This window comes from Macrobrachium nipponense, chromosome 1 (genome assembly GCF_015104395.2).
Source record: "Macrobrachium nipponense isolate FS-2020 chromosome 1, ASM1510439v2, whole genome shotgun sequence".
NCBI lineage: Eukaryota > Metazoa > Arthropoda > Malacostraca > Decapoda > Palaemonidae > Macrobrachium > Macrobrachium nipponense.
The window spans coordinates 107,307,335-107,327,354 of NC_087200.1; the positions used below are offsets into that span (position 1 = coordinate 107,307,335).

The window sequence follows — 20,020 nt, forward strand, 5'->3', positions numbered from 1 at the left end:
TGAAAAGCTGATCCTGTGAGAAGGCGAGGGGCGAGGGGAAGCCCTATTCCTTCTCACATGGACCGACTCAGTTCTCTTCTTGGAGCGACTGGGGCGCTCAAAGGCGTCATCGTCGGATGACGTCCTGGTTCTTTTCTGTGGCGTCAATGCCGCAAAACTCTCTGGTGAAGACCGCAAAGCAGCAGAAGAGAAAGGACGTGAAGCGTCCTCCTCCCTGAGACCAAAAACGCTGGCCGCCTGTGCAACAACTTGCGTCTTTGTTCTCTTTTGCGGTGGAGAGTAGTCCACATAAAAAGGCGCAGCCCGTAAAGCAGAAGGAGCGAAAGGACGTTTCCGCGTCTCCTCTGAGAAACTACTGACGACGGCCGCCTGTGCGATCATGATGTCTTAGTTCTTTTCAGAGGACGCGAGTGTCCCCAAAGCTCCAACTCCTTTGCGGGGAGGACGCCTCCGAAGACGAAAAGCACTCGCGGAGGACACAGCAAGAGCGCGCTATTCGGCAGCATGGAGATCGTCGAAAGGCATCTGCCGAAGGGGACGCCAGATCAGTGGGGGTTCCCCGTAACCCTCCTTCGGCTTTCGACATGTCTGTCTCCCTGGTCCTGGGAGTTCGACAGAGGTTCAGGCCTAGAGGCATTATAGGGCCGATCTGACGCCCCCTCCACAACACTGCACTTCACTCACTAACAATGCTTTTACCCTCAAAAGCGAGCACTTTAGATTCTAGATTCCGTAATGACTCTAGAATCGTAGATAGGGCATTGACCTCCACAGATTCTTCAGGGCCCGAAGGCACAACAGATTTTGGAGGTTGCCACAAAACTACTGAAGGAATAGTAGGAGGAAACAACCTTACTACCCTTTAACATCTACTGACTGATACACTCCTGGAGGAAGACCTCCTTATCCTATTGCGCTCCAGTTTTTGCACATAGGATTCATAAGTCTTCTAACCTGAATCAGACAGACATTCACACTCCTTACAACGGTCATCTATTACACACACATGGTCTCTACAATTCGTGCATACTGTGTGGGTCTACCGAACCTTTCGGTAGCCTCACCTTACAACCTTCCATACAACACACTCTGGTGCGGGTTGAACTAGTCCCAGACATCTTAAAGAAAAAACCAAACCAAATTCAAAATTCAATCCACTATCAGCGTATGCCTAGTCACGATCCACGTTCAATAACCAAAAGACAAACGGAATACTTAAGTTTCGAAAATCCTAGACGGAGGTACTGAAAACAGTTGTTATCAGCACCGGCGACAGAAAAAATCTGATAGAAAATGGGAATGGTTCCTGACTCCCGCCTCCCAGCGGCAGGAATGGGTACTAACCACCTGGCCGACCACTGCATGTGCCGGGAGTTTTGAAATTCTGTCGGACTTCGGAGAAATACAGCTATATATATATCTGCTGGGTAAGTTTCATGAACAAACCAGAGGTTCTCCGACAGGAGCTGCTGCAGGGACACACCTGGAGTTAGCCTTGCTAGCTCCGGGTTAACCTGTTTAGGCGGTATCAGGTCTTCCGATGGCACGTAAAATCGCCTCTGACGCTGTAAAGGAGGTGGAAGTAGCTTAGAAGACCGTCCTGACTTCAGCGAATCCTCTCGCCCTGAGACAAGATTCTCCACTTGGTCCAGGACCAAGTCAGCCAGCTCCGATCACGGCAGACCCACCGTCAACTTGGGTTCCCTCTTCGGGCCCCAAAATGACTCGAGCCGGGACGTGGGCTCAGAAGGTGGTAGCGGCGATCCTTCCCCAAGGCCGTTGTGCTGACGAATCAGGGCAATGACCTCGGCAAAGTTCCTCTGGATCATGGGAGTGACCGCGTCTTGAGGAGTAGGACCGTCCAGTCCCTCCAACAAGAGCAGCTCTCGAGACCCTCCTCCTTCAGAAGGAGGAACAGCGACAGACCCCTCACGGTCGCCTCCTGCTACTTGCGTGTACGTCCTGGCCGGTCCTAAATCCCGTGCCTGGTGCGTACGGCATCGCAGCGGGATCGCAAGGGGCGCACCCCTCACGATCACTCCTGGATACCTCGCTCTTCCCAGCGTATCCCGAGGAAGTTGAAGGTACCGGAGAGGCAGACCTGACGCTCCCTCCTCGCTCCCTGGCAGGACCAGCGTGCTTGGAGGGCTGCAGCCGATCACCAACCCGCAGTGGGGATCGAGCTGCAGGCCTGGCCGTGCCGCTCACCTGAGGCGAGCGGCTCGACTGAGAACGTCGACCCCGATCCCGTGCGTCAGACGAGCTGCTGCTGGTTGCCCTATCTGCCTGGTCCCGATGGAAGCGGCGGTCAGGCGACCTGCAGAGCTCGCTGTCGCGGTGAGACCGGTGAGCGTCCTCGCGGCGCGTCGAACCGCTGGTACCAGCCGAGGCTGGTACCGACGGCTGGGGGAACCTCTTCCCAGCCTCAACCCGTGGCCGGTCGGAGACCGTCACGTCAGCCCGAGCTGCCGGCTGGTCGCTGCGAGAGCGTCCGCTGGCCTGGCGAGAGTCGCCTGAGCGGCTCTCACCAGTCTTCTGCTCCGTGCCTCGGTCTTGACATCGAGCGAACTCGGGCGTCAAAACCTTGGCTGCACGATCTCCCGCAGGAGACCGTACACTCGGTACTTCTCGCGAACGAGAAGACGAGCCGGATCCTGGCTTAGCAGCAGAGCCGCTAACACCAGGCGAAGAAGTACTGGCCGAAGCCGGTACCCCTCTGGTCCCCGTCTTCTTCTTCTTTGCAGAAGGAGAGACAGGCCCTGTTCCCGAAGGAACAGGAGGACCAGCAGAAGAGCCCCCCGAATTGCTGGAGCGAGACGGGCCCTTAGAAGGTCCCAAAGGAGCCTTCTTAGGGGGGGAGGAGGCAACCTTCTTCTTCTTCGGCTTGGAAGCCTTGGAAGTCGAAGGGGGAGAGGAGACAGCAGACGACGAAGAAGACGATGAAGACGACGACGACACCTTCCTCTTCTTCGTCAGGCTTTGCAGGACAGACGTCAGGTCTTCCATCCAGGACAGAGCCAGGGCAGTTGCCGAAGCAACAGGGCCCGACTGCACCTGTCCGGAAGGACCTGAGCCTGGAGCAGCACCACCACGAGCAGGAACGACGAGAGCAGGAGCAGGAACAGCAGGAACAACAGGAGCGTCAACAGCGGCTGGAACAGCAGGAGCGGCATGAGCGGCTGGGCCAGCAACGGTGGTAGCGGCATGTACGGCCGCAAAGTCAGGCGACCCAAGCGTCTTGTTCTCAGCCACCAACATTCTAGGCACAGGAGGCAGGTCCAGGGTGGAGCTTTTTGGGCAGCGGAAGTCTGGGGTCGGCAGCACAAAGAAACCAGGTGGAGGTGGCACGCCCCTCCTCGGTACGGCAGCGAGTGGCATCTGTACTGCAGCTGTCGGGGTCACCGAAGTCACATGAGGGGTGTAACAAGGTGCAGAGGGGTGGCGTACCCTGGAGTAGTGAGTGTCGTTGTAGTGGTGGTCACCACACCATGTGTGACCACTGCCGACCCCGCCAACCGCAGGATCAACCCCTGGATGCTAAGCACTCCCTGCAGCCCCAGCGACTCCCACACCTGCCCAAGGTCGTCTCTCGCGGAAGGCACACCTGCGGAAGCAACAGTCGGGCGAGTTAGAGGGGTTCCCTCGCGCTTGGGGGGGGACGAACCCCACCCAGAGTGGACGGAAGACCCCGAGTACAACTGGACATCCGGGTAGCAAGCGCCCTCCTCCACACTCGACGGATCGAGTGAGGAGCAGGACTCCGCTAGCCCCCCCCTGCAGGGGAAGACGCGAAACGTGGGGGCTGACCAGGGGGTAGGTAGGAAGACGAGGTGTCCGTCACCAAAGGAGTCGCTGGAGAGCTTTCCGACGACTCCTTTGCAGGCCTACATCTCTTCCTACCCTCGTACAGAACCCACTGCGCCTTGGACCAATTCATACATGTAATACAAGGTTCGGCCCAGGAGCATTCTCGCCCCCGGCACCGCGTACACAATTCATGTGGATCTACATCCACAAAGGAGCGAAATCCACCGCACTTACGCCCCTCCAGCCCAGGGACGCACTCTACGGGCAACTGGGGGGCACAGCGAAAGCTCCATCTCTTGATCCATCTTTGTTTGTTTATTCACTGCACAATGAAATAAACAAAAGGAAAAAACTGTACTTACAAGTTTCTTTCACTCTACAGACAAACCAGAATAAGGATAATTTCAACCAAAAGCATACGACGAGTAGCGGGCAAAGCGATGACGAGCACGTCTTGACACACCACGGCCGAAAGCAAAAGTGGTTCTTACCTCTCAGGCGCGCGCACTGTCGGACAAGCAGTTAACTACCGTTCTTCCCTTGTTCGAAGCTTACGACCGTTCCAGCTGCCGCTAGCTACTTCCTATTGTTGAAGGACCGAGGGTTTGTATTACGTATCGGAACAAATAAACTTTTTCCTTACCTCCGCGCGGTAACTATTCCGAAAAAATCATAATTTTTTCGTCCGATTGTCGTAATGTTTGCACCATTTTAAATTAGCAGTTACATAAAGTTTTATATATGAAAATGTGCGAAAATTTTATGTAGAATACAACAACAAATAACCCATGCTTGTAGCTTTTATCAGTTTTGAAATATTTTCATATAAATAATGATAAATAGAAAAAATTTGTCCTTCGGTCAACTTTAACTCGACCGAAATGGTCGAAAACTGCAATTGTAAGCTACAACACTTACAGTCTAGTAATATTCAATCAATTACCTTCATTTTGCAACAAACAGGAAGTCTCTAGTACAATATTTCGATTTATGGTGAATTTTGTAAAACGGCTTTTTTTTACGTCTGCGCGTTACGAATTCATGCATCATTTTGTGATAATATTTTCTGTGTTGCCTTGACTGTTTTACAATGTGTTATATACCAAAAGGATCGCAATCTAGTGTAAAATACAAAAAAAATTAACTCGTTAGCTTTAACCGTTTTGCTCACAGCGCGATTTGTATACAATTATATATGAAATTTTTTTTCGCGCTGTCATATATCCCAATATTTATAAATGATAATGATATTTTTTCATTTCTGATGGTTGCATACTAAACTTCAGGCAATGACAAAAAAAGGAGCCAAAAATGAACTCTTAATCTTGAAAACTAAGCGTGCTGTGATTTTTTGAAAAAAAAAAAAAAATTTCCGCTTCGGCGCTCACTCGCAAATGCCACCGGCATACAGGAGATGATTTTTAAAATACCGCTTCGGCGTTTAAGGGTTAATAACATCAGAAGAATAGTCCCATTGTAATATTTCCTTAATAAAACTGTCCTACTAATATATTAGTACAGACATTATTTCCAGAGTTACGACGCATGTTCCATTGTTACGACGCCTACAATGCTCATCTGCCAGATGAAATATGACACCAAAAATGCAAAATAATCAATATTTGAAGGTTTTTTGGATGAAAAATGCAATAAGAATGCAGTTTACATAGTTTTCAATGCACCCAAAGCATTAAAAGTAAGGTTTTCTTAGGATTTTTTACGATGTTCCAGCTTACGACGATTTTCGGCTTACGACGCATCTCAAGAACAGAACCCCCGTCGTAACCCGGGGACTGCCTGTATCACTGTATTTTGGGTACTAGATTAATTAGGCTATAGTTTGTAGTGTATGCAATAGGAGTTGGAAAGGAGGCCTCCCACCAGAGTGGGCCCCAGGCCTCCCACCAGCTTAATCCAGCCCTTAAGCAAGCACTTTTTTGTTCACATAGATTTCATGCTGATGGGCACTCCAAATTCTACTCTGCTACTAGCAGTAAGGTATAGTTTGATATTCTTTAAACTTTTATCTGAGCCATTAATAAATACAAGTAATAATGAAATACCACAAAGTACAATGAAAATGCCTCTAAATATAATGAGAGAGAGAGAGAGAGAGAGAGAGAGAGAGAGAGAGAGAGAGAGAGAGAGAGAGAGAGAGAGAGAGAGAGAGAGAGAGAGAGAGAGAGAGAGAGATTACAAATCCGTTCAATTTACCTGTGTCAGATGTGGAGTTGATGGTTGATATGTAAAAAGTACATATACAACCAGGAGCCAGGCAACAATGCCAAGCTTCAGTAAGAGCAGCTGCTTCTTCCTCATATTAAGAAATTCATAACATTTCTGGGGAATAAACAAAGTTATCAGTGTCTGACAATTCATAGCAACTACATTAAGCATGGCTTACACTAACCACTTTGTTTGACCTAGTGGACATTTTGCATAAGTATGAATTTTCTGCTGTACATATTTGCTTAAACTACATTGACAATAGAAATATCTGCATAATCATGTACCATTCTCTTAAACAGTGGGACAAGGCAAATTTTTAATCAACTTGCATTTTTCATAGCTTACAAACCTGAGGTCTTAACAATAGGATTATCTTCTAGTGCCAGCTGGAAACAGGTTAAAAACAATCAGATTGTAAAGCAAGGAATCTATGGCATCTGGCAACCCATACATATACGAGGTGGAAGCTGTTCACCGACCAACCTTGTGAGTTCATGATGCATCAGTCTTTCTTCCAACCAAGTATGCGAGAGGGATGGCTAGAGGAGGGCAGTGTAACATTAAGACCTCAGGTTTGTAAGCTATGAAAAATGCAAATTGATTAAAAATTTGTCATTAGTTCATATGTGGAACAAACCTTCGGTCCTAACAATAGGATAGACTTATACTTGTAGGGAGGTAGAAGTACCCTGAACCGGCTGGGGGTTCAGCCCACCCGACCATTATTCTTATTAGAAAGATTTCTAAAGGTGGTGGTCATAGCTTGTGAGAGAATAGGTGGACTAATACCCAAAAACTCTGTCTGCTGGGTACAGTACAATATGGTATGGCCAGATTCATTGCACTCAGGGAAGATAAGAACTTTTGTCTGTTCCAGGAACAAACCTTTCAAACCACAGGGTTTTGTCACCACCCTGCACTTCCTTGCTAGAAGGAGGAGCATATGCTACTGAGAAGATTTGTCTATTGTATGGGAACATAGTAAATAACTATCACCAGTATGACTACTAGACTCACCTGTATCAGACCAGTTCCTGCGTATGACGTGTCTATTCTTTGACCTGCCTGAAAGAAGAAGAAAGGAGCAAAGAGAAAGAAAGAGACCAGGCCAACTCATTCATTCTCTCTTCGACACAAACACCTTAGGTAGGATACAAATTGCCCTATCAGGGGCTAGATGAGCTACATAACCTGTTGGGCAGCCATTACAGGGCCCAAGGACCTGTGGGCAATATCCTTCAAATAAAAGGAAGTGAACATACTTTGACATAGCCAAGAATGAGCGTTCAAAATTCTATGAACATACATGTTCTGCTAAAAAGCCAAAGAGGAACTTAAGCCTCTGATGTTGTGCGCCCTAAGGTGTACAGTCTCCATAACAGAACTAGAGAGCAAGGAATACCCCTGAGTAATCACCTTGCGTAGTCAGAGGGAAATTGTGTTCTTGGAAACTTCCTTTCTGACATGGCCTGTACTGACATAAAGTCTTCGACACTTAAGTCTAAGGTGACTAGTCCTTTTTAAATAGTGCAGAGCCCTGATGGAACAAAGCCATACTTCCTGCAGGTCACCATCCACAAAGTCATTCAGAAAGGAAATTGAAAATGAAACAAACCTGTCATCATAAACTGAGGGATTTCAAGTCTTGGCCACAAATCCCAGGATGAATTCAAAGGCTGCAGACCCCCATCCCCTGGTGTGTTTCACATCATAATTCTGGCTATGGAATTCAACTCTTTACAAGGATGCCAAGGCCAATAGGAAAACTGTTTTCAGAGCCAGATTCCTGTCTGAAGGCCAATGTAAGGGCTCAAATGGAGCTCAAGTGAGACTTCTGAGGACAAGGGACAGATCCAAAGTCAGAGGTTTGAGCTCTTTTGGGACAGGATTGCTCGAAAATCCTAAAAAATAAAGAGATCTCCCAGGATGAAGTGATGTCTATGCCTTTTAGGCATAAAACTAACCCTAATGCAGCCTTGTAACCTTTAATAGCCGAAACAGACAGGCTTTTCTCAGCCCTGAGGAAGATGAAGAAGTCCGCTATACGCCGAACAAGAGGATCAGAACATTGAGAAACCACTTCGACAACAACGATCACAGTAGACTGCCCACTTGCCCTAATAAGCTGATGATGACTTCCTGAGATAGCTGAACACGTGGTCCACCGCTTTGCTAGAAAATCCTCTCGCTTGCAGGAGATACTTGATAAGTCTCCAGCTGTGAAGAGACAGGGACTCTACAGATTGGTGAAACCTCCCCACATGAGGTTGTCAAAGAAGGTGACACCATGGGGGAATTTCCCTTGGTACTTCTGAACGCAGATACAGGAGGTCTGGAAACCACTCTGTTTGAGGCCACAGGGGAGCCACTAAGGCCATCCTAAGACTTTGAGAGCTCATTACCCTGTTCAGGACTCGACGGAAAGGTAAAACATAGAGAAGGTGTAAACCTCAAGATTGTCCTAACAATGCTGAAGGGAGTCCTCTGCTAGTGCCAGAGGATCCGGGACTAACTACATGTAGACCTCCAGCTTCAGCTTCCTGTTTAAATGATTTGCGAAGAAATCTAACATGGGCCTTCCCCAAAAGAAATAGCCTGTTTGCAATGCCCTGATGTGGAGACCATTCCGTGTCAAGGATTTGGTTCTGTTGGCTCAGTTTGTCGGCCACTACATTCCACTTGACTGGAATGTATCTGGGTACAAGCTCCATCGAGTTGTCGATCGCCAACTGATATTTCTTTACTATCCACGAATGGAGTTGGAGAGACACTAGGCCTCCCTGTTTGTTGACATAGGCTACCACTGTGGTGTTGTCCAACATTAGATTGACTGAATGTCCCTCTACCTTCTCCCGGAACTCCTCGAGTCCCAGAAAGGCTGCTTTTAGTTCCAAGACGATGATGTGAAGCTTCCTGTCCTCAGCACTACAAACACCCAAATCCAGAAGGTCCTCAAGATGAGCACCCCAATCATCAATGAATGCATCCAAAAACAGGAGATAATCTGGATGGGGAGAAAGTAGAGGGACTCCCATCGTTAAGATTCTGATCGTCCAACCACCAACGCAGGTCTCTTCTCACCTGATCTGAAAGTGGTACTTGCTGTTGAGGGGAATTGACCGCCAGGGACCAGAACTCCTTCAACCTCCATTGAAGAGAACGCAGATGGAGTTGACTGTGAGGGACCAGCTTTTCTAGGGATGTCAAGATACCTAGCAGGACCTGCCACTGGTGAGCTGGTTGTTCGGCTTTTGACAGGAAGGACCATGCCAGTCAGTCCTGAACTTTGTAACCTCTGGTCTGACGGTAAAACCCTTGACACTACTATATCTATAGACATACCCAGATACATAATCCTCTGGCTGGGGACCAGACTGGACTTCTCCAGGTTTACCACAATACCCAGGCTCTTGCAAAACAAGAGTAGGTGATCCCTGTCTTGAAATAGCTTCTCCCTGGAACTTGCCAAGACCAGCCTGTTGTCGAGGTATCTCAGTAAATGAATTCCTTGAGCATGAGCCTAATTTCAGACTAGGGAAAAGATCCTTGTGAATACCTGTAGGGCTGTAGTCAAGTCAAAGCAAAGGACCTTGAACTGGAAGATCTGCTCTCCGAGGCTGAAGCAAAGGAACTTCCTGGATGAAGGGTGAATTGGGATCTGGAAGTACGCATCCTTCAAGTCTATTGTCAGCATAAAGTCATTCTCCCTTACTGCTGCCATGCTGAACCTCATCTTCCTCATGAATAGGTTCAGTGTGGAAAGATCTATCACTGGCCTCCAATTGCCTGTGGCTTTTGGACCCAGGAAGATGCAACTATAAAACCCTGGTGAAGGATAATATACTTTTTCCACTGCACCCTTCTTCATCATCTTTAAAATTTTGCCTTGAAGAGCTAGGAACTTCAGAGAACTCCTAGTGTAAGTCAGGAGGGAGAGGAAAATCAAAAGGTAGGAGATATCTGACCTGAAGGACATCTACTACCCACTTCTCCACTCCGTGCAATTGCCATTTGGCCCAATGGACTGTCAGGTATCCCCCTACCCATGGCACCAGGAAAGGAGAGGTGTCCTCTCCATCGACAACCCCCTCTGTCCCTGCCTCTGGTGCCCCTACCTGGCTTGTAGGGGCAAAACCGAACAGGGTGTTGTTGTTGTCTTGACCCAGAAGCTGTAAAAGGCTGAGATGTCCTCACAGATGATGCACACTTGGTTTGCTTTCTGGGGGGAGAACGTCTAGCTTGTCATTGAGGTGGAGGAGGAGGAGTACGAGAACAAACTTCCAACTTTGATACTGCCTGCTGGACTAGTCTATGTTTAGTATCAGCCCGCCTATGGTCGATCAAGAGAAACTGACTCTAGGAGGTCTCCATTACGAAAAGCTGACAATGACTCTGAATCTACTGCACCCGCTACCTTCTATAAGGCAGCATCCCTTCTAGCCAGGAGAAGGTTACTCCACAAAGTATCGTTGAGGTGGCCTAGGTAAGATATGGCCTTAGCCCAGAATGCAGGAGTCTGATAAAGGAGGTAGAGCTAACAGAACCACTTTCAGAGTGGCACAAAGCTATCTTGGCTACTGCAGTGCACCATAAGTCTAACCATGACAGTCTGGAAGATGGAGGAAACAGTAGAGGAAAACGAAGGACACTCAAGACCTTATTTGTTTCATGTTAGTCCAGGCTTAAAGTGGATCACATCAGGATTAAGGTGGTGTGGCATCAGCTGAACAACGTTAGTGGAATAATATTTCCTATGTCGCAGGAGAGGAGAGAGGAACTTAGATGACCTAATGGATCGAAGTGAGCTATCCATATCCGAAACCAGGTCATTAATGATTCAAAATGATCTGAGTATCTCACAAAAGTGGGGGCTCAAAGAAAGCTCTAAAATCCTGTTTTGGGCTGAGCAAAGCTTCTATGCCAGTAGGGGTCATCAAAGATTGAGCCCGTGTCCTCCCTTCCAGATTATTGAATTCACAGATGAGATCAACCACCTCTGAAAAAGAAGACACTGGCTTCGGCAAAGGAGAACGGCAACGTGAGGAGGAAGGTCTAGAAAGAACTCTGTCCTTTTCTAAAGCCACTGGAGAGGTCTCCTGACAGAGATAGGCATCATGTTTCTCACTGGAAGAAATGGTATCCCAAATGACTGAAACCTTTGAGCAAGCAAGCTCAAGAACTTAGCCAGGAGATGCATCACGAGCACTGTCTTGAGGAAAACTGTAAGCAAGATCGTGTGATATAACATGTGCATGTCTGTGCAATGGCTCACATATCCAGTCCTGAAATGGATCACGTACACGGCCATGAGGCAACCTATGTACACAGCCGTGAGACGACTCATGTACACGGCCATGTGAAAGCACTTGTTCACGGCCATGTAACGAATCACATCCACGATTGTGGGATGAGGAATGATGAGCATGAGAGGGTCTTGAGGGAGGAGACTGACCTTGAAGGTCAATATCTCAAGATGAAGAAAGACGATATCAGGAATTCTTAGAAGAAGGAGAATTTGAAAGTCTAGTCGTCTTGGGAGAAGAAGACTGAGACGCATGTCCACGGACCCAAAGCGTCTCACATCCTTAATCGTAGTCGTCACCCACACTTTCATTATGAGAAATCCCAGAAGATGCAGGAGACAACTGAGTGAAGGCAACTTTGAACTCTTGATCGGTGCTATATCATCCTTTCGACAAACTCTAGTAGGCTGTGGAGATGGGGAGCTATCGCTAACTGGAACATGTGTGTGTACGTGCAATGGAGAGAAAAGTCCATGTAGAAAAGACAGCGAAACACTATTCTCATTCTCTAGAATAAGAAGCAGCCAAGTTCTGAATTCTCCACGTCTGACTCTTGTACAAGTAGGAGGAGAAGGATATGGAGAGGGGGAAGGCTCTCTCCTTCTATGCTGTAACTGCATATTACTCATAAAAAACAGAGTCCAGTTTATCAAACATTGCCTGAAAGAACGTCTCCGAGGGAGGCAGAGCAAACGACAGAGACAAGTCGACACCTTACATTGATCCATCTTCTTAAAGAAAGTCCTCCAGTGAGATATAAGCCAGGAGCAACATTACGGGCACAGATTAGAGCTTGTACTACAAAAATTTGCATGGCGAATGGGGATCTATAACATAAGCCAAAAACCTAGAACATGGAAATCCCTGAACTCCCAGACACATATGTTGACGGACTTGGAATTCTTAGAGGCATCCATGATCAAAGGACAAACACACAAGCACTCTAAACTGCAAAGAAATAACGGGCAAAAAAACAACCGGCTTGGGAAGGAGAATGCAACGCGACCACTCTCCAAGGCGGGCAAAAAAGGACTGATGTGTTACAAGGCCCCAAGCTTGGTCAGTGACCAGCTTCCACCTTGTATACATATGGGTTGCCAGATGCCACAGATTCCTTGCTTAACAATCTTTAATTGTTTTTAACAGGTTTCCAGCTGGCACTAGATGATCCTATTGTTAAGACCAAAGGTTTGTTCCGCATATGATAAAATTGAAATTACAGTCCCTCGGGCTACTGAAATTAATGGCAAAACAACAAAACATAATCCCATACAATCCATGCTAATTACTAGAATCTATCTCAAAACCCATAACATTTGCTTAAAGGCACCTTATAGTAAACAATGAAGTATTCACAGAAGCCATAAAAGAACAACCATCCACTATTTGTCCACATGTTAAGCAACATTTAGTACATCAAGAATCTGAAAGAGTAAGATTTTGGGACCATTACATACTGTACATGGTGACAAAGTCAAATCAGAGGAAGAAAAAGGCAAATGTATACAGCAAACAGTCTGAAAACAACAAAGGCACCAAAGACTAATCAGTATATGTAATGCTAGTTAACATCATACACCAAGTTGTCAACCATGGATAAAATTATTACAACAAAGAAGACCTTCCCAAAGAACAGTCTTCTTTCAATATGAAAAAATAATAAGGATGATTATGTTGGATTACAGGAATATGAAGCAACATCTGACCACCTCAAGTTCCATCCTTTTGATACATTTAGGATAACTGGGTAAAAGCAAAAATTGACTGCTAGGTACTGGTGAACATAAGGTTGGGCATGTGTGATGTTGAAAGTTATTTCTGTTACAAGTAACAAACACTGCTGTTGCTCAAACATTAGGCTCCCAGATGCATTGATTTCTATATCTTAATTTTCAACTGTACCTTCTGATCTCTTTCTAACTAAGTACAAACTTTTAAAATCTGCTTTGCTCTAATTTCCATCCCATTTATAACTGAATCCTCTGGGTTGGTCCTATGAGTAGTACAGAAATGCAACTAAACACAATTTACTTAACACTACCTTAAACTAATAACAATAATACTCATCATCATTAAAAAGTTCATATCGAAATTTCTGTACAGGGTCTGATTTGAAATGAACTCTTTCCACTCTCCTTCGTCTTCAGGAATTTCTGCCCAAATTTCCACCTGGCCCAGATTTTCATATAAGGCAGTAGTGCCCGGTTAAGGGCAGATTCAGTTAATGGCAATTCTTGGCGTTATAATGTGCCGAGTTCCGGTTATTGGCACAGATAATAAAGTTATGGCACTGATACACACCTAATGAAGGTGCCACATACTGGTTATCTGCGTCATAAGCTACATAAACCACCAAGTTTTGGTTAATGGCAATTTTCACTTATCATCAAGCCCATCAGATCGGAACCCCCGCCCCCCATAACCAGGGACTGCCTGTAGTATTCCTTTTTCCATGATTTTCTGTGACTTTCTAATGGTCTAAACTCTGTTACTTTCATAGCTAATAGAATTCTAAACAACTATTCCTCTACTCACTCCAATACATGCCATCTTTTTTTCTTTTACCTCACAATCTATTTTTCAGCTTCTAACCTATTACTCTCAGTAACAACTTCCTCTTTGGTAATATTATCTGAAAATAATAATAATAATAATATAAATAATAATAATAATAATAATAATAATAATAATAATGATAATAATAATAATAATAATTGGATAGGACTATAAGAAAGCCTTCGACATGATACCACACACATGGCTAATAGAATGCCTGAAAATATATGGGGCAGAGGAAAACACCATCAGCTTCCTCAAAAATACAATGCGCAACTGGAATACAATACTTACAAGCTCTGGAATAAGACTAGAAAAAGGTTAATATCAGGAGAGGGATCTTCCAGGGCGACTCACTGTCCCCACTACTCTTCGTAGTAGCCATGATTCCCATGACAAAAGTGCTACAGAAGATGGATTCAGGGTACCAACTCAAGAAAAGAGGCAACAGTATCAACCATCTGATGTTCATGGACGACATCAAGCTGTATGTTAAGAGCATCAAGGAAATAAAAGATTACCCTAATCCAGACTGTAAGGATTGTTATCTGGGGACATCAGGATGGAGTTTGGAATAGAAAAATGCGCCTTATCAAACATACAAAAAGGAAACAAAGTAATGAGAACGAAGGGATAAAGCTACTGATGGGAGCAACATCAAACACATAGATGAGACGGGATACAAATACCTGGGAATAATGGAAGGAGGGGATATAAAACACCAAGATATGAAGGACACGATCAGGAAAGAATATATGCAGAGACTCAAGGCAATACTCAAGTCAAAACTCAACACCGGAAATATGATAAAAGCCATAAACACGTGGGCAGTGCCAGTAATCAGATACAGCGCAGGAATAGTGGAATGGACGAAGGCAGAACTCCGCAGCATAGATCAGAAAAGCAGGAAACATAAGACTACACAAAGCACTACACACACCCAAGAGCAAATACGGACAGACTATATAAACACGAAAGGAAGGAGGGAGAGGACTACTAAGTAAAGAAGATTGCGTCAACATCGAGAACAGAGCACTGGGGCAATATCTGAAAACCAGTGAAGACGAGTGGCTAAAGAGTGCATGGGAAGAAGGACTAATAAAAGTAGACGAAGACCCAGAAATATACAGACAGGAGAATGACAAACAGAACAGAGGACTGGCACAACTAACCAATGCATGGACAATACATGAGACAGACAAAGGAACTAGCCAGCTATGACACATGGCAATGGCTACAGAGGGGAGAGCTAAAGAAGGAAACTGAAGGAATGATAACAGCGGCACAAGATGAGGCCCTAAGAACCAGATACGTTCAAAAACGATAGACGGAAATAACATCTCTCCCATATGTAGGAAGTGCAATACAAAAATTAAACCACCACTAGCAAGCGAAATGCCCGGCACTTGCACAGAACCAGTACAAAAAGAGGCATGATTCAGTGGCAAAAGCCCTCCACTGGAGCCTGTGCAAGAAACATCAGCTACCTTGCAGTAGTAAGTGGTACGAGCACCAACCTGAGGGAGTGATAGAAAACGATCAAGCAAAGATCCTCTAGGACTATGGTATCAGAACAGATAGGGTGATACGTGCAAATAGACCAGACGTGACGTTGATTGACAAAGTCAAGAAGAAAGTATCACTCATTGATGTCGCAATACCATGGGACACCAGAGTTAAAGAGAAAGAGAGGGAAAAAATGGATAAGTATCAAGATCTGAAAATAGAAATAAGAAGGATATGGGATATGCTAGTGGAAATTGTACCCATAATCATAGGAGCACTAGGCACGATCCAAAGATCCCTGAAAAGGAATCAAGAAAAACTAGAGGCTGAAGTAGCTCCAGGACTCATGCAGAAGAGTGTGATCCTAGAAACGGCGCACATAGTAAGAAAAGTGATGGACTCCTAAGGAGGCAGGTTGCAACCCGGAACCCCACACTATAAATACCACCCAGTCGAATTGGGGGACTGTGATGGAACAAGAAAAAAAAAAAAAAATAATAATAATAACAATAATAATAATAATAGTAATAATAATAATTTTGTAAAGGGTCCACAATAATGCAGTGTTAAGAGTCCGTGTATAATTTTTAAGACTTTACAGAAAGCTTTCGAACCCTTCCCTGGGTTCATCTTCAGTTCAAATGGACAATAAGTTACAACACGTTTTAAAATTTTACCACTATACGTGTTGTAACGTATTGTTCATTTGGACTGAAGATGAACCCAGGGAAGGGTTCAAAAGCTTTCTGTAAAGTCTTAAAAATTATACACGGACTCTTAACACTATTGTGGACCCATTACAACATTATATATACTCTCGCGATAGAGAGTTTTTCCCTAATAATAATAATAATAATAAATATAATAATAATAATATGGGAGGAGACCTTCTCTATGGGCAGTAGCACTGACTATAATAGCTGTTTATATTGATTTGGTAATGAATTTGTATAGTTCTTTTTTTCTTTGCATCTTATAACCTCCTTTTCATCAGCATTGAGCTCCTATGGTCATGTACTCTGGCAGCCATCTACATACTGAGAACTGCAAAAGAAAATGAATTACATGTTACATAGGTATATATATATATTGCATGGTTTACAGTTGGTGGGTCAACTAGTGGGCTGAATTTTGATGAGCCATTGGTTGATGCTGTCTGGTCCTGGAAGTGTCTGTTTTTTGGGCCTACCCAATGATATTTAATGGAGGGGATGTTGACTGCCTGCCCGACCCCCCATCATCTATTATACCAGTCACACCAGGCAGGGGTACCCCAACCAGCACCACTGAGTAAGCCAAGATCAAATGCCTCTGAGACTGGATGCAGCAGCATCAACCCATGGCCAATCAAAATCTAACATACTAGTTGATTACCTATACACTGTAAACCTACCATCTGCTAAAAAAGTTAAGTATATTTCTGGGTTCGACCTGTGTCTGCCGGTGAAAAGTTCCTGTAGCTCACTTTTTTATGTATAAATAGATCCTAAATATAACAGAGAAAAAGCTAGCATGGTATGCTAAAGTTACTACCCTCAGCTGGAACACCCCAAGGGCGTCAGTATAAGCACTAGGGCGAGTGGAAGCCACTTCTCGCAGGACTTCTGCCAATTAGAGGATTCCTTTCCAAAATCCCTCCCACGGCGAGAGCCGTTACAAAGGCTACCCCCTCTCCTTCCGCTCGCTATTACTACCACGTCCCCCATCTTCATTCCTGTAATTAGCCTTTGTGTGTTTGCACGCGTCTTCAGTTGCTCCCTTGGTGCCTTATTTTGCCGAAGCTATGTCTTCCGTGGAACTCTCTGCTTCTTCATCCAACTTGAGTATTCCAAATTGTGTTTTCGTAATTCGTATGGTTACGATGCATTCCAATTTTAGCCTTCGGTCCCTTAATAATCGTACTGGGGTCCCCCTAGTTCATCCACCATTTGGGTGCATCATCAGACGCGTGCGTTATTATTGCTGGTTTTTTCCTTTATTTTCATTTTTATGTTAATATGATATTGTCATGATACAATAAAGTTTGTTCATACTTACCTGGCAGATATAAATATAGCTGTATTCTCTGACGTCCGACAGAATTTCAAAACTCCCGGCACACGTAGTGGTCGGCCAGGTGGTTAGTACGCATTCCCGCCACTGGGAGGCGGGCATCAGGAACCATTCCCATTTTCTATTCAGATTTTTCTAGACCACTGTCCCCTGAGGGGAGGTGGGTGGGTACTTGATTATATATATCTGCCAGGTAAGTATGAACAAACTTTATTGTATCATGACAATATCATTTTGTTCATGACACTTACCTGTCAGATATATACATATAAAGCTGAATCCCACCCTTGGAGGTGGGAAGGGACAGAATAGAAGGATTTTGGAAACAATACATGCAGATGATTGACATCTTGGTTCCTTACCTGTTAGCATAGCTGACTTCGTGATTACTGTCACCCAAGTCTGCTTCTGCTTTACTAGAGTCTCCAGCAAGGTAGTGACCTGTATAGCTGGAGAGTTCTAGATGATCTGTCAACGGGAGCGTGACCACAATGCGACTAGACCATATTGACCATACCCTGAGGACAACGAAGCATAAACAATACCACCTAACCTAGCCCAGCTAAAGTTAGTCCCATAACTTTTTAGGCTGAATAAAGGGAAGTCCGCCTCAAGCAGCCGACCCTACAACCATAAAAACCAATACCATAAATTAAAAGCACACCTATCCATTTTCTAAAGGATGGGATTCGTGCCGCTTCACGTCCCCAATACTGTATCTGCGGAAATGTACGGTCCCAGCGAGTAGCAGTTCTCATATGTCGCCTTCACATCTCTGAGGTAGTGTGAAGTGAACACAGAGTTGCTTCGCCAAAATGTGGCACTCAGGATATCACTGAGTGCCATATTCTTCTGAAAAGCCACCGAAGTCGCTACAGCTCTGACTTCATGAGCATTAACCTTCAGAAGACTAAGGTCACCATCTGGACAGGACGAATGAGCCTCCCTGATGGTGCTCCTTAAGAAGAACGCTAGGGCGTTCTTCAACATTGGTAATTCTGGTCTCCTGACGGAACACCACAGGTTGTCCGACGGACCTCTACATTGTTTGGTTTTCGCCAGATAAAATTTGAGAGCCCTAACAGGGCACAGGACTCTCTCTGGTTCCTGTCCGGCGATCTCTGATAACCCCTTGATTTCAAAGCTCTTGGGCCAGGGGTTGGACGGGTTTTCGTTCTTAGCTAAGAACGAGGGAGAGGGACTCAGCGAACACACCGCATTGTGTTCTCTGAAGCCCACATGTTTACTCATGGCTTGAATCTTGCCAACCCTCTTCGCTGTTGCCAGAGCGGTTAGGAAAACAGACTTTCTAGTTAAATCCTTCATAGAGGCAGCATGCATAGGTTCAAATGGGCTTGACATTAGAAACTTTAAGACAACATCTAAATTCCATGATGGAATCTTAGGTCGTGGTACTTTTGAGGTTTCGAAAGACCTCAAAAGATCGTGCAGATCCTTATTATTCGTCAAATCCAAGCCTCTGTGTTGGAAGACCGTCGACAGCATGCTTTTGTAGCCTCTGATCGTGGACACTGAAAGCTTGTCAATATTCCTAAGATGTAGAAGGAAATCAGCAATCTGGCTCACAGAGGTTGTGGAGGAGGAAATACCTTTCCTCCTACACCATCTCCTGAAGACAGCCCACTTCGATTGGTAAACAGCTTGAGAGGATGTTCTTCTAGCGTTGGCAATAGCTCTTGCCACTGCTCTTGAAAAACCTCTTGCTCTGGCCAACTTTTCGATAGTCTGAATGCAGTCAGACTCAGAGCAGAGAGGTTTCTGTGATACCTCTCGAAGTGGGGCTGTCTGGGTAGATCGATTCTTTCTGGTAGAGTCCTTGGGAAGTCTACCAGAAATGACATGACCTCTGCGAACCAGTCGCTTGCAGGCCAAAAGGGGGCGATCAGCGTCATTCTTGCTCCTTCAGAAGCCGCAAACTTCCTTATCACTTCTCCCAGGAGTTTGAATGGTGGGAAGGCGTAGACATCCATCCCCTTCCCATTCCATAGCATGGCATCTATCGCTATTGCTCCTGGGTCGAGAACCGGGGAGCAGTAAATCGGAAGCCTCTTCGTCTTCGATGTCGCGAAGAGGTCTACTAATGGCATCCCCCAAAGCCTCCACAACTCCTGACAAACCTCTGGATGGAGAGTCCATTCGGTCGGAAGCAGCTGATGTTGACGGCTCAGAAGGTCTGCACGAACATTCTGCACTCCTGACATGAACCTCGTCAGGATCGTTATATTTCTCATTTTCGCCCAAAGCAAGATATCTCTCGCTATCCCGAACAGGAACCGAGAATGAGTCCCTCCCTGTTTCTTGATATATGCGAGAGCCGTGGTGTTGTCCGAATTGATCTGGACAATCCATCCCATAATTCTTCTCTCGAAGAATTGGAGAGCCAATCGAATTGCTTCTAATTCCTTGAGGTTTATGTGACAGGACCTCTGTTCCCCTCTCCAGAGGCCTGACACTTCCTCCTCCCCCAGTGTTGCTCCCCAGCCCGTCATGGACGCGTCTAAGAACAACACTAGGTCTGGGCTCAGAAGTTTGAGGGACAGTCCTTC

At 45.6% G+C, this 20,020-nt stretch overlaps 1 protein-coding gene across 6 annotated transcripts in view; it reads right to left on the bottom strand.

Annotated features, from left to right (window-relative positions):
- The window catches only part of LOC135219535 (alpha-1,3-mannosyl-glycoprotein 2-beta-N-acetylglucosaminyltransferase-like), a 386,065-nt gene that overhangs the window by 235,657 nt on the left and 130,388 nt on the right, over positions 1-20,020 (bottom strand). For all 6 annotated transcript variants that reach the window (XM_064256378.1, XM_064256375.1, XM_064256373.1 and 3 more), the window contains one exon: positions 6,022-6,147. In XM_064256378.1, the coding sequence (XP_064112448.1) occupies positions 6,022-6,126 (105 nt within the window). In that variant the 5' untranslated portion in view covers positions 6,127-6,147. The remainder of the gene's footprint in view (positions 1-6,021; positions 6,148-20,020) is intronic.